General features: G+C 39.5%; 2 protein-coding genes across 4 annotated transcripts; one reads left to right on the forward strand and one right to left on the reverse strand.

The window, feature by feature from the left end:
• Nucleotides 1-728: 728 nt before the first annotated feature.
• On the forward strand, nt 729-6158 carry LOC140781498 (UDP-galactose/UDP-glucose transporter 5). The gene is made up of 11 exons (XM_073127488.1): nt 729-1154; nt 1920-2033; nt 2114-2206; nt 2354-2419; nt 2665-2763; nt 3731-3810; nt 4665-4777; nt 4952-5040; nt 5320-5406; nt 5501-5569; nt 5650-6158. Exons 1-11 carry the CDS (start codon nt 1050-1052, stop codon nt 5761-5763), a joined length of 1029 nt encoding a protein of 342 aa, XP_072983589.1. The 5' UTR covers nt 729-1049; the 3' UTR covers nt 5764-6158.
• A 4363-nt stretch (nt 6159-10521) lies between these two features.
• LOC140782621 (protein-tyrosine-phosphatase MKP1) lies at nt 10522-14864 on the reverse strand. 3 transcript variants are annotated; one of them, XR_012107917.1, is made up of 3 exons: nt 14722-14864; nt 12284-14605; nt 10522-10988 (listed from the first exon to the last, which is right to left on the reverse strand). XR_012107917.1 is itself a non-coding variant. In XM_073129293.1 (2 exons), the coding sequence occupies exon 2, from the start codon at nt 14534-14536 to the stop codon at nt 12716-12718; it is 1821 nt and encodes a 606-aa protein (XP_072985394.1). In that variant the 5' UTR covers nt 14537-14605; nt 14722-14864; the 3' UTR covers nt 10522-12715. The 3 variants fall into 3 exon arrangements, 1 of the variants encoding a protein (XP_072985394.1); XR_012107918.1 differs by having other exon boundaries at nt 10522-10719; nt 10926-14605; XM_073129293.1 differs by having other exon boundaries at nt 10522-14605.
• Nucleotides 14865-15228: the final 364 nt, after the last annotated feature.

Genomic DNA, 15228 nt, shown 5'->3' on the forward strand with positions numbered 1-15228 from the left:
TGACTGTTATATATTTCTTGTGACTATGATAAATTGGGGCGAATTATAACAGTACTATGATATAAATTCTGAATTATTAAATTAAAATGTAATGTATATATATATATATAATTAATTTGTGAATCGTGTTATGCTCATTTTTTTATCGGTTGTTATTGTTCAGTGGATAGCTATGTTTCTTTTTTTTTAATTATAATACTTGAGTACCCTAATCTCTAAGGTGTTAGTAATACTATAGAATATTAAAGTGATATTATTATTATTATTAACTTAAAATAAGACTTAATTTAACTATAAAATTATAAACATGAAAAAGTTATAACTAATAACTATGACTTTGAAAAAGATACCATACGATTAAAATTTAGAACTAAAATTTATAAATAATTTAATTAAGCAAATTTTAGTATAAAATAAAAGTATAGTATATTTTATTAAAAAATAGGAGTATAATATAATATAAAGTCTATTTGATGAAGCTGGTTGAAGCTTAAAATTATTTTTGAGCCTATTTTAAAAACAGCCGAACTTGATCCAGCCTCATGGAGTCGAGCTCGAGCTAGCTCAATCATTTTAACAGCCTTAGTCCAAATTTTCGAGATAAAACGGAACTTTTAAAAATAGAAATAAAAAACTCAGAAGCTAAAAACTAAATACCGAAAAGATAAGGCGTGAAAACGTGAATATCTTTAAACGAGATATATGACAGGGTGTGAAATGTAACTTTCAAGAAAAAAAGAATTTATTTCTTTCGGCACCCTTCCCGTTTAATTCACGACACCGCTGGCGCCGATCGCCTGCAAACGTTTTCCTTCTCCCTTCCCAACATCATAGCAGCCCTACGACGCCGGCCTGCATCCTGCTCCGTTGCCCGCCACGTGTCCCATCGCCTCCTCCTCGATCCACACCCCCCCTCCTCTCTCCCCTTCTCGCTAAGTCCTTAAAAAATACCTTCTTTTTCCTCTCTCTCTCTCTCTCTCCGATTTCAAACATCTAGGAGTCTAATCTCGTGCTTTCTCGGAGAGGGTAAGCTAGGGTTTGGATGGGCCATGGCCGAACCACCTGTCCTTCCCTTGAAAGAGCGCAAGTTGCTCAGGTTAGCGTTTGCCGTCGTTGGAATCATGAGCACGCTGGTGATCTACGGCGTCTTACAGGTACGATCATCGTCTCAAATCTGAATCGCAGCATTTCATGATTTGTAGGTTCTATGGGGGATCCTTGATCTAGTAAAAGAATCTCCTTTTTGGGGAAGCAATCGACCGGAAGTTTAATTTGCCTATTAAGAACTATTTTTTCCGTGCTTATTATATTCATCTGACAAGGTATGGTAGGCTAAAGGGATGAAGATTAGTATGCTAATTGGCCATATTTTGCTCCACTCTAAATCAATGATGACTTGTCGTCCCTCTAAATCTATTTGGTTACTCCTTTCGGATCGATCTCAAAGTTTTCAAATGTGGATTCGTAGTGTATCATTTGAACTATGTGTGCACTTAATCAGTATGAAAAGAATACATGGGCTTGACTTCCGTCCATACATGATAAAGATTTAGCTGCTGGAGTTCTAATATTTTTTTTTTGTTGCCACATCTTTTTTGGATCATATAAAGTACTTACATTCACATCCGAAGTCAATTATATGGCCGGTTTTGGTGTTTTCACTATTAAGATTGTGGTTTTTCCACCTCTTTAAATGTTTAACATGAATACTGTTCTTTCCTATACCCTGATATGCAATTTTGAGTGATGCTCTGAAAGACTATAGCGGTGTATAGGGTGGTCATGGTAGTCCCTACCTCCTAGGTCGGTTAAATCTCTGTTCACTGAACAGCAAGTTATTTAATTTTTTAGATTCTTACTTTCAGTCATCAGCTAACCATAGTATTTCTTTATGATGGGCCTTTCACATCTTCATGCAGGAAAAGATAATGAGACTTCCATATGGCAAGAAGAAGGAATATTTTAAATACTCTTTGTTTCTTGTTTTCTGTAACCGTCTTGCGACATCTGTAGTATCTGGTGGCGTGTTGCTGGTAAATCAGTTAAAATACTGTGTCTGTTTTATGGTTATCTGAAGTTAGCTGAACTGTTAATATCTCCATTCCTTTCACAGGCAAGTAAGAGATCCTTGGATCCTGTTGCTCCTATTTACAAATACTGTGCAATATCAATATCTAATATACTGACCACAACATGTCAGTATGAGGTCAGTTTATTTTATCTAGTTGTTAACCTTCAGGTTCTTACATTGGGAACAAAAAGATAGAAGTTTCTTGTTAGACTGATGCTTATTTTTTTCTTCTGAAGTCTAGTCTCTGATGGTTCCTATATAGATAATTGCTTCTTGTTTCAGGCACTCAAGTATGTCAGTTTCCCAGTCCAGACACTTGCAAAGTGTGCAAAAATGATTCCTGTCATGGTAATTCATCTTTGTTTTTGGAAAGCCTGCCAATCTTACTAGATTTTAATGCGCACTCTCCATAGTTATATGAATGAAGTAGCAGCTGTCATGTGTCCATGCCCTTGACATGGAATTGTATTCATACTAGGCAGAATTGTTTTGCTTGTTGGAGTTAAAAATCATCTTTTCGTAAATTATTTTTCATCCCACCTGCTTACCCATCCATGGGAAATTCTGAATCATCTTCTTACTGTTCCTTTCAGGTTTGGGGTACCCTTATAATGCAAAAGAGGTATCATGGAAAGGACTACTTATTTGCTGTGCTTGTGACGGTGGGCTGCTCATTGTTCATCCTATACCCGGTAAATATTATGCTAATTAAGTGCATGCTGAACGCTATCTAATTTCTAGAGTTTTTGGTTTAATAGCATAATTTATAAATGGACAGTATCCAGTCAATTTTCCTTTTGGAAATATTTCTCTTGTGACAATAAATTATATACCAAAGGGTTTCGATAGTTTATGGTAAGTGGAAACGTAGGATATTCTAAGTAGCTAGTAGCGATCAAGTGAATTTTTTGGGAAGGAAGTTACTAGTTAATACGAAAAATTATTGCAATAAGCATTTGGCTATTGTAATGGGAAGTTTACCTCTCACAAAGGGGGGAAAGAAACAAAAAAAAGAGAAGGAAAGGAAAATACAGTTTCCAAAGCTATGAATCTTAGAATTCATGGCTTAATGGATCTCGAGTTTGACTTAGTTGTTCCCCTATCTACTTGCTTTTGTTATGACAAGATTCTAAATCTGGTTCAGTAACCAAAAATCTTTTTTGTATTTAACTAAGTTCACTCTCTAAAAAATTAAAACTAAGAAATGAGAGCAACTAATCAAGTTTGAGGTTTAGCCTCAAACTAAACAAGGTCATAAGGATAAGTAGTGGTCTAGCGTATGTTGCCACCTATGCTAGAAGATCTTCAAACTTTGCCTCTAACACTATCTAAATAGCTTAAGCATTTCATGTTTATAATGAGTAGATGGTGATACTCTAATTGAAATAGGAACTAGGAAGATGAAGTGTCCTTTTATGACCAGTGACTGACATAGATATGAACTCATTCATAATTTTTGTACCTGGTCCAAAAAAATTGACCTACTTCTAAGTTTTGGATTATTAGCAATTAGTGGAATCTCAACTCCGAAAATTTATCTCAAATAGTTTATGCAAAAAGAATGAAATACAAAATTTGAAGAATATATGCATTACTTTGGTGGTTAGCATTCACCTCGAAGACAGTTACATCAATTTTTTTGTTCTTTCTTGAATGTAGGCATCAGCTGACATCAGTCCATACAATGCAGGGAGAGAAAGCACTATTTTGGGAGTGTTACTTATGCTCGGTTATCTTGGGTATATTTTATTATCTGTAGCTATACTATTTCATTATTGAGAATAATATATCATGATTTATTTGGCATAATTGGATAAAAGCAATTTGTTTTTTGGGTACTCCCAGAATGTCACAAAATGTGCAAAATGTTGTATTACAGAATCTGAACTTACAAAAGTTACTTTCTTGTATAGATAAGACTTATTAAGTTGCTTGGTTTTCATTTACTCAATGACCCTGATTAGGAAAGCAATTTGGTCTTCGCATTGTATTCCTGTAAAAACTAGATTATATACCTAATTACTGTTCAGACATTGAAAAGACTGATTGTGTTTAGGATATTATTCTACCTATCATATTTGTGTTACCACAAATATTGGCATGACTTTGTTGTACTGTCAGTCTTGGTAGTTTGAGTTTTTCCTTGGGAGAGAGGATTTTGCTGGTTACGCATTGAGTTTGGTTAGATTTTGTTTGACTTCTCAAGGGCCATAACACCAGGTGTGGTAGTAGTACTAAGAGAAGACCTTTTCGTTTGAAACAATAGAAAGCAGCTTGTCAATATTTTTCAAAGAGTTGTGAAAATGTTGATAAACATGATTGATAGATATATTCTTGGTTCCATCATGTTGAATTTTTGTTATTTGCTGTCATAAATGCATGTATTTATTAATTTTATTCTAGAATTATTAGTGACTGTAGCTGACAATGTATGGGTAAGCTCCTTTAGGTCTCTTGGATAACTAGGAGCTAGATTTTTTTTTTAATCTGGTTGATGTTAGCTCATGTCTATATTTGTACATTTTTGTTCATGTTTTTGAATTTTGAACAACTTAACTGGATCTTTAAGTCTTTTCTGCTTACGATCTTCTAGATTTGATGGTTTCACAAGCACATTCCAAGACAAACTCTTCAAAGGTTATGACATGGAAATACACAACCAAATATTCTACACAACGATATGTTCTTGTCTTCTTAGTTTAAGCGGTAAATGCTGATCCATCTGGTAAAGTTTAATTGTGTTCTTTAATAGCATTTGAACTGTGACTTATTTCGATTTGTCCTTAAATGAAGAGAAGTTATCGAAGATCATTAACATATTTTTTTATTTATTTCTAGCAATCCTACTACTCACATTAAGTTAACATTTTCCTTATGTAGGACTTGTTGTACAAGGTCATCTTCTTTCAGCTGTTGATTTTATGTTTCGCCAGCAAGATTGCTTCTATGATGTCATAATTCTTTCTACTGTAAGTATAACCGAGCTTTCCTTCTTTTTTTCTGTACATAAATGATGAGATTTTCACATGTAGGTAGGTCTCTCAGGCATGCAAACCTCTAATATCAGATTCTTGCTGGTCTTTTCTTTTCTCACATAAAAGATAATTCCTCTATTTTGAATGAAAGAGAAGAAACTGGTTCCTTTAGATCCAGTACCATATATTAGATTTGGAATTTCATTGGCACATTATTAGCGGATTGATTCTTCTGATCCTGGTGTTTTTAATACCGATCTTTGTATTATGCAGGTAGCTACAACCAGTCAATTCTTCATTTCCTATACCATCCGAACATTTGGAGCTCTTACATTTGCTACCATAATGACAACTAGACAAGTAATTCTCCTATTTCCGACAAATTCACAAGTAACTTATCAATTGCAGGTATTTTAGTTTGTACGAAATGATTAAATTGTTCTTATTGGTGCAGTTGGTGAGCATACTATTGTCGTGTGTTTGGTTTGCACATCCTCTTAGCTGGAAACAGTGGATTGGAGCTGTAAGGATTTCTTCTTCATATTAACTATTTCTCATTTTAACTTTCAATTTGATTTAACAAATATCATCCACATACATCAGGCTGTCGTCTTTGGTGCTTTGTATGCCAAAACCTTCTTGAGATGCAAACCGCAAAAGCCGGCGCCAGGAAGTCTGTTGGATGGCTCAGACGAGCATACAGCAAATAACAGATGATGGGGTCATGAAAAATTGCATAACCTCTTGCATCTTGGAGCAGGGAAAGCCCTTGACAGATGATGCCTGCTATTATTCTTAAACTTCTAACCTACAACCCTCTATCTTAAAGAATAAGGTTAAAGAATGCTAAAGGAGAAAGGCCAGAAGCACTTGCTAACAACAGCTACATGTTGAGAGTCTGGACGCTAGGTTTTTGAGGCTTTAATTATTTCTTCTTCTTCTTCTTCTTTTCCTTCAAATGCACAAGATCGAAGTAGTTAAGATGGTGTATGTTCTATTCTGCAGTTTTTATTTTTCACAATTTTCAAACAAAGTTTGTCTGTTGGGAATGATAGTTTATAAATTATAGTTCTTTAATTTGGGCCAGAAATTGACCTGACCGCCCTAAAGAAGCCTCCATTCTGCTTTAATATTTGCAATTTTAGTGGAAGCAAATAACTATGCCACCTTTACTGTCATGTCAAAACTTATCTAAAGTGACAAGAAATGCCGAGCAGTAAACCACCATTGGCCATTGCCCTCCAAATATGAGAAAGTTCATCTATTTATTTACGTGTGACTTAGTACATGTAAACTATGGAAATATTTTGACTATACTTCATAAAGTTTTCGTTCTCTATTTTATTATGATTATAGAGAAATATATTAAACGAAATCAGTCTAAAACTAGAGTGGGGTAGTCTATATATATATATATATATAATCCAAGCCAATTACCCAATTGTTATAGTCATTAGCATCATAGCATGGTCATGTTACCTGGCATGCGTGCAACACGTGAGGTGTGATGCATTAGGGGAGACTTGGCCCGAGATAGAATGCGGCCCATCAGCCTGCCGTATTATATGGGCCGAGTGAAGAAATAACTTGGAATCTCGAGGATCCCCGATGGGCTAGGAATTGTGCACGATATTTAAAGGACAGATGGGCCCATATAACCGTCAAAAAGTCTCTCTTCCCCGCCTCCTCAACAACCAAGTCATCTCAAAGACGACGGGGGAAGCAAGAAGAGAAGAAGAAGAAGAAGAAGAAGAAGAAGAAGAAGAAGAAGAAGAGACCTCCTCGAGAAGACTCTTCTCCATCTCTACGAGCTTCATCCCTTCGCTCCACAGCCACCTCGCCATGGAAGACAACCCTTTCTGTGACTCCTCTCTCTACGTTCAAGAAGACCTCCCAGTAGGGAGAGCGACCAAGAAGTACTCCATTCTTGGGAGAGATGATGGTAGCCTCGCTCTTCTCGGCTGCATAGTTGCCGAGGAGAAGGAAACGGAGGAGGAGAAGAAGGAAGAGGAGGAGGAAAAGGTAGAGCCTTTATTCTGGGCATGGCCATTTGTTTTCCCGGAGACGAATACAAATCGAATATTCATCGACCAAACCAGAGTAGAGGACTGCTTGATGAACTGGGCCGCCAAATTCGTCTTCTCGCCAAGGGCGACGACCTCGTCAGGCGCCGGGATACCACGTCAGCCTTCACTGGGGGAACAAACCAACACGAGAAGGTGATCAAAGGTAAACTTTTTCTTGGGAGATTGAAGAGCTTCTCAAAAATTATGCTCATGCTTATTTCTCGATCTTTGAGAAGTGGCTAGCAGAGTCTTTCTTAGTTTTCTCGAGATGAAGTCTTGTTAACAGTACGTGAGATTAGGTAACTCTTCAGGGCTGTAACTGTTCAGAATCTTGATTTTAGATTGTTTCCATCTTTCTCGGCGGTTGTCTTCTTGATATGGATCTGATTAGTTTGTTTGTTCTATTCATGTGTAGTGAGTGCTGGAATTTTAATATCTCTTCTTTTTTGGGTTCCATGCATGCACGTCGGAAGAATGGCGTATTACATCAACTTGTCTCTGGAAAATTTTATGGCCTTTTAACTTTAATACGAGTATGTTTTGGGTAAGTTCTGGGCGTCGTTTGAGTTGCGGATAAGAGCAACCCTTGATGGATGAAGCTATTGGTTAAGGAAAAATAAACCTTTTTTTTTTTTTTTTTGTGATGCAAACTAAATACTCATCTACTATATGATTCTTATTTCAAATATATGCCCTGTTTAGATTTCAAACAATACAACGATGGACAATACCCATCACAACCCACCATAGAAGAAGACTGGTGGCCATTCGTCATCTGAGTAACATTGTGATAGCCTCTGGATTTCAAATAGATGCATTATTTAAGCATCAGTCTGAGTGGAACTTTAGTCCTTTCTCCCACTTCTCCTCTACCCAGAACAAAATTCTGGACCATCCTTTACGAGAACAAATCAAGATGAAAGTTGGAAACTCTCAACTTTTGATCTACAAAGCTGTACATCCAATCAAATTATCCAGTTTGTTACTCATTAAATGTGGTCATTAAAATCCTTTTACGAGAGGGTGGCCATTTTTCCTGGCATGCGTACAACACGTGAGATTATTCTTTGGATGGGCTTTGGGCCGAGATGGAATGAGGCCCATCAGCCTGCCATGCTATACGCACGACATTTAAAGGACAGATGGATATAACCGCCAAACTCTCTCTCTCTTTCTCTCTCCCGCCTCCCTAACTATTAACCAACCAATTCCAAGACGAACGGGAGCAAGAAAAATGTAGAAGACCCTTCCCCATTTCCTTCCTTCCTCCATGGGCTTCATCCCTTTGCTCCACACCAACCTCGCCATGGAAGACAACCCTCTCTACTCCTCCTCCTCCTTTTGCTCTCCCTACGGTCAAGAAGACCTCCCAGTTGCGAGAGCGACCAAGGAGTACTCCATTCTCCGGAGAGATGATGGTGGCCTCGGTCTTCTTCGATTCATCGTTGCCGAATGGCCCGACTCTACTCTCGTGATCTTTAAGGACGCCTCGGAAGGAGGCAATGCGGGAGGCTATCCTTGTTGCGACGACGACGACGACGACGACGACGGTCATGATCACGAAACGGGAAGAGATAGTAGATGGGCTCAACTTGCTAATCTCAACGGCGATAGAACCAGCAATGAAGAGAGCAGCCAGAATTCCGGGACCAAGTCGACGGATACCTCCTCATCAAAAGATGACGCGCAGAGCAGCAAGGACGAGGGAAGCGAGTCGATGGATACCTCCTTCAAAGATGACGAGCAGAGAAGCGCGGATGACGGAAGTGATTTGACGGACAGCGCCGCCGACGACGATGAGCAGAGCATGAAAGACGAAGGAAGCGAGTCGGCCAGCTCCGACGACGACGGCGGCGGTGATGGCGAGAATGAGTATGTTGGTTATCGCCGGTTCGACCTCATCCGATGGTAAAGGCGATAAGAAGAGGAAAAGAAACAGAGAGGAGAAGAGGAACAGAGTTTGATAATTTGAGGGGAGAGATGAGGAGATTGCCCACACTGGTATCAGGTTAGATATCTCAATTGGATTCTAGCACCTTTAAAACTGGAGTATTCTTTCTATGAATTCTTCCTTTCGATAAAGTGTTAAAGTTCGTAGGGTTGTGTGTTTTTAGAGAGAACGTAAAGTTTGTAACCCAATGTTCCTTAGTCATCTATTTCATCAAGGTAAATAATTTAATACTCCTTTAAAAATTCTTTAATTAATTAATTGCTATATAGTTAGCAAATATTTTAATACCCTTTTAAAAATTCTTTAATTTATACCCCTTTAAAAATTATTTAATGACGAGATGCCTGCTGTTGGAGAGTTGGGACTGTACTGAAGAAAACTAATTAATTAATTGCTATGTAGTTGGTAAAAAATTCTCTCTCAGATGGCGACTTTACCAGGCATGCGTGTAACACGTGAGATGGGGGTTGACCCATCATCCTCGTCGATCGTCGCAACATCTGTGCTTTAGTCATCGTGCCATTCTGAACCCATCGTTCGTCCATCCTCGAGATTCCAAGTGATCCGTAATAAATACTACGATGGGGTCCGCGCAACCGTCGTCGAGCGGCTCTCTCTCTCTCTCTCTGCCTAGCCAACGACTAAACCGTTCCAAGCAATTCCTAAGCATAAGAGGAGGCAAGTAGAAATAGAAGAAGAAGATGATGACTCTTTTCCGTTTCCTTCCTTTCATGGGCTTCACACCTTCACTCTAAAGACATCTCGCCATGGAAGACGATCCTTTTATGGCCAAGATCTCCTATTAGATAGAGCGACCATGAACTCCATTCTTTGGAGAGACGGCGTGGAAGATGTCCATCTGACGACAAAGACTACGACGGAGATGAAGACAGCAACAATGGAGGAGCTGCTGAACGGTTTATGGACTCTCAAGAGACCCAAGGTTGAAGTGCAAAGAGAGAGCCGAAAGGAGCTGTGGAGGATGAGAAGAGCAACAAGCCGGACAATGGAGAAAGATGGAAATAGATGATGAGGAAGAGAAGAGAGGAACAGATATTGATCTGGGAACGAGACGAGGAGACTTATGCACATTGGGTATCAGGTCAGAGATATCATTTTGATTGTAGCATCTTTAAAACTGGAGGAGATCTGAACTTTTCTTCGGAGAAAGTGTTAGTGCATGTGTAGAGGTGAGTGCTTGTTGAAGAAAAGATGAAGCCTGTGAACATTACTTAATTGATCATTTCTGTCATCAAATGCCTGATTGATCATTCTTCAAGTACATATGAAAAGAGTTATTTAAAGAAATTAAAGGGAGGGTTGATACATAATAACGGTTTCACAGGGGGTACGTGTATAAAACCCTTGAAAATTTTGAACATCCCAAACCTCAACTCCAAACATAAACTAATTGCTTGACAGTCTAGTCATTAGTTTTTAAGCAAGAGAGAGAGAGAGTTCAAACAGTAAGAGCCTAGAAATAAGGCATATAAGCTATTAAAGAAAGAGAGGAGAACCCATTTCAATGTTCGAACAGCGGGAACTTACAATTCAGACAAAGATAATGTACAAGAGTAGTAGATAATAACATACATGTGACCTTGCCAAAACCTGAAATAGCAAAAAAGATGCAACGCTCTGCCAGCATCCTGAGTCCTGCCATTTTTTATTTGAATGAAAAAAAAAACCTGAAGCTGTAAACTTAACATGTAGCACAATTAGATATCATGTCAGTGGTTGCATGAATCTCGAGCCACTGCCTTATAATAGCGAAGGAAAAATATCTCTACTGAATGAAATACCGAAGAAATGGGAGCAGACTTGTGCTCAAGTATGTTAGGCTACTAGAAAATCTTCATCACCTGGAGAATATTGCTAGTATTCAACAGTTCGAGGAGATTCTCTGTATCATGCTCTTCGACTACCTGTCAATGTTCCAATTCCAGAGAAGCAATTAAGGCTCACCACAGAAGGCAATGAATATGCATATAGAATTGGAATTATAACACAACTAAAGCTTAAAGATGCTTCAGAACCAAAAGAATGTTTACTTTACAAGCCATGACAATATCATCTTCTTTCAAAATGCATTCAAAGTTAAAAGATATTAACAGCATCAACACAGCATAGAATATAAACAAGTTGCATTTACCGCAATTATATGTTCATATATGCTATTTTTTAAGGACAAATTTTATGTATAGCTGTTATCAGAACTAATGAAGCCTACATGATTCAAGTACGAGATGACCTTATATATATATATATTTTTTTTTTTTCTTGCACTATATGAATTTTATCACATTGCCTTACTCCAACCATATTTCTAATGAATCTTTGTAACCATATGCTTTTACAGAATAACACACATACATAGGAAGAGATGACAATCTAGAAGTCATAAAAGATGACTAAAAGGAAAGATGCAATGGCATCATGCATATTTCCTAACTATATAAGTATAACCATATTCTACCGGGAACACTCCAACCAAAAAATCCCCTACCCCAGAAAATAGCACATATTTCAATTTGACAAACTTCAGATTAACATGTACGATGAATGTAAGATTCTCCTGAAATGAAATATAACGGAAGACAAATTTCCAGAGATTAACTGAAGTTTTGCACTCCCATAGAAAGATGTATGAATGTGCGATGAAAGTAAGACTTTCCATAAATCATAGAATGGTATATTTTAATAATTTTTTAATTAAAGAAATGTATAGCTGAAGGCTAACAAGTTATCAGTAACTATATTACTATTTCTCATAAAATTTAGATTCTTAAAATTAGTCGAACATCAATGGAATATCTAGAAGACCAGGAAAAAACAACTACATGGATACAAGGAAACAGTGGAAATAAATGAGAACTGCAACACATTTACAGGAAGGATAATCACTTTGACCTGCAAACATACTAAATCTCAATGCTGGGCTCACATAAAGATGACAATCTTTCATGGTCAGCCTTCGTCCCGCAATATTTCTATTTTGCTGTAAAATGCTTATATTTAACATGATTGAATGTGCATACCAAAATACATTACTTGTTCTCTAGAATGAAGCTTCCCAAACCTTTCTGTGATGATCAGATATCTAAATATCAATTAAATAATAATGGCAAAGACAGAATAATATAGGACAAATGAAATATAGAGACAGCAATCCAATTCAACCAGTTAAAAAACGCTATGAAATCAAGAAATGTGTAAGTACCTTGGTGGGAATATCCTTTTAGAGACCCAGAAAACTGTAACCTACTTGGTGCCAGTCAACTGAACTAAGTTCTTGTAAGCTTTCACTATCAAAAATTTCTGTTTTCACATAAGTATGTTTGAATTCACTCCCTATCCACAAGTACAATGTCCTACGTGCCTCTCCACATATACTGATATTAGGCACTATGAAAAGGAAAACAGATTTTGGATCAAGATCCTCACATGCAAATGTTGCTAACTTTTTCACATTGGGCCAGCGGTAAATTAAAGATTGCCCACCAGAATGAGTCTCCAACCTAATGTCAGACAGATTTTCAGTAAAGCCAGGTAATCGTTGATCATCTTGCACTGCATGATATTTCCTGGGGTTGACACTACAAACTGAACTACTAACAGGTAATCTACCCAAGCATCTTGTAGCTTGAGATATTTATCTACTATTTGTGCTGTCTACAGAGTCACCACAAAGTACTCGGTTACCATCGCCCCTATTTAAGATCTCCTGTGATCCTTTTCCTAGTGCCGGCAGCTTCAACAAGGAAAATCTTCCCCTTCTTTCAGCAATAGAACTTGCAAACACCTTAGGAGGAAAGGAAGCTGCATGCTGGCAAGGCTTTACAAGCTCTAGATGACTTAAGCTTTGGAGAGGAGGCCTAGATGATGAGACCAAAGAGTCAGGCGAGTTAGATGAACCAGGTGATGGAGTAAGTGATCGAGGGGAGACAATCGACGGGGAAAAGGAAGGTGAAAGTGAAACCGAACTACACTTTGAACTGATGCTTGAATTGGATGATAGAGAACTAGGAGAAAGGAAAGGCGGCGATGTGGATGACTCTGCTGTCAGAAATTGTACTCGATTAGCTCGTGGATCCACATCTCTAATTGATGCAGAAACTGGATGAACTCGAAAAATGGACCCAGGTATAAACTTGCACCTCATTACACTCCAATTGCTTTCTCTTGCCGGAAGGTGGGTTTCCTGTCCAGGATCTGAAGAAGAGAATGGTGGAACAAAACCACCACTAGTCGCCTGTTTGAAAAGCTCAAAGTCTCTATTGTAGGATTCCACTTTCCTCTTCCCAGCACCAGTCTTAACGGCCAACACAATCTGGTCTCTGCTAATCTTTGTGCTGCCATCTGAGTTAAGTGGTGCACTTGAAAATGCCTCCCAAAAATCCAACGGCTCCTCTCCTTCTTCAACCATCATGATCTGCCCTTGGACCCTCTCATATCTTACCACCTGAAATGCCGCAGCTTTTGCATCCTTCTCCATCACCGGATCACAATTCCTACCGATCCACACATAAATTGACGAGAGCAAACGAACTATGAATGCCCCCCTAGAATCCAAAGCAGAAGGCAAAGGATCATTCAACATCTTGGGCACAAGGTGCAATGGATCGTATGGCGAGTGCGGCGCCATCCTATACATCCTCAGCACCGAATTGGGGCTCAGAGGGATCGCATGAACCCTCTTCTGGCACTGAAGCAACTGGCAAGCAAAACCCATGTTTGGATTCGCAATCCCCCTTGCAGCCTTGACAAACTGGAAGGCGTCATCAAAGCTCTGCCCTTCCCTCCACATACGATAAGCTATCACCAGCGACGTCGACCTCGAAACACCCTGACAACAATGGACAAAAACCTTACCACCCTGCTCCCTGACATCCTCAAAGTAATCAAACACATCATACAGTATGCTCGTGATGTCCTCCGTCGGGCTATCCTGCAACCAGAGGGTTTGATACACGAGATCGGATTTGAAGTACTCCGGGCACACAAATCCAACACAATTGAGGACATGGGTGATCCCATTCTCACGAAGAATGTCGCGGTTCCTCGCGACGGAGTCCCCACCGAGGTAGATATGTTCAGCGACCTTAGAGCACTCCTTGTCGAACTGAGACCGGAGTGAGGAAAGATTCGCCTTGAGCCCTTCGGCCCTTGCGCTAGGAGTGGGAGGGTGAGGCCACTCCCCGAGATCGTCAGAGCTAGCCTTTGGCCACTCTTCCAAGGTCCGGCGAACTATGGAGAGGGGCTGCAGAGGGGGAAGGGAAGACCTTGCCTTGGTGCTCGCGGATCTGGGAGTGAGAGGAGGAGCACGGCATCGCCTGGACCGGCCGTTAACGTTCGAGTTCTTCGCTTCGGGTTGGAAGTCCTCGGCGTGCTCCGGTGCCGATGTCCTGGAAGCAGACCACGAGGCGGACCTCCAGAAGGTTTTCCGGCCACCGGAATCCTCTTCACCAACCATAGCCTTCAGTGTATTAGTTGATCAAATTTAAACCCTAGTTCCGATTACAGATCCCCTCATCAACCGAACCTGGAAACCAATCAAGTTGCGATCTTTAGGTATTGTTAAAGCGAAGTACTCGCAAAAATCACAAAAAAAAAAAACCAAAAAATTCGCAAAAAGATGCGTAAATAGTAGCTCCAAACCTGGATAGGATCAAATCTAACTTTTAGCAAGCAAAAGGAGTTCAATTCCCTTCGAGGATCACGACGAGCTATCTAGGAGCCTTCGCATCGAGTTAGGGAGAGAGAGTGGGAGGCGAGGGTTTTGAAGAAGATAAAGAGGTGATTTTAATTTATACCGCCGCGACGTGTGATTCGAGAACGCCGTAACGCCCAGTGTGTATGAACTCTCGTGCTTTGGAACGGATCCAAGCGGTTGAATCCGCCGCTCTCCAATCCAACGACCGGGATGGGGCGGTAGGATAGCTGGCATTGCCATATTTGGGCGCGGGCGCAATTGCTTTGACTCGAAGGAACCCGTTTGACCAGCTCCGGCAGTTGACTAGTTTCAAGTGGAAGAAGACGGGATTGTATGCAAGCCAGTTCGTAGTGCCATAGCTACAACAGAAATTCCTCCCTGCCACGTGACCTAGCATGAATATCTTGTGAGAAACGAAAGCCTCCAATTTCTACGATCATAACGTAGAAAAA

Source organism: Typha latifolia, chromosome 2 (assembly GCF_019914945.1).
Source record: "Typha latifolia isolate L0001 chromosome 2, TyphaL0001v2, whole genome shotgun sequence".
Classification (NCBI taxonomy): domain Eukaryota; kingdom Viridiplantae; phylum Streptophyta; class Magnoliopsida; order Poales; family Typhaceae; genus Typha; species Typha latifolia.

What these genes read in the sequence shown, in the direction of transcription:
- LOC140782621 (XM_073129293.1), bottom strand. Translation starts at nt 14,536, where the DNA reads ATGGTTGGTGAAGAGGATTCCGGTGGCCGGAAAACCTTCTGGAGGTCC.
- LOC140781498 (XM_073127488.1), top strand. Translation starts at nt 1,050, where the DNA reads ATGGCCGAACCACCTGTCCTTCCCTTGAAAGAGCGCAAGTTGCTCAGG. An exon ending in TATCTGGTGGCGTGTTGCTG is followed by an intron (nt 2,034 to 2,113) that starts GTAAATCAGTTA and finishes TTCCTTTCACAG; the next exon opens with GCAAGTAAGAGATCCTTGGA. An exon ending in TTGTCTTCTTAGTTTAAGCG is followed by an intron (nt 4,778 to 4,951) that starts GTAAATGCTGAT and finishes TTCCTTATGTAG; the next exon opens with GACTTGTTGTACAAGGTCAT.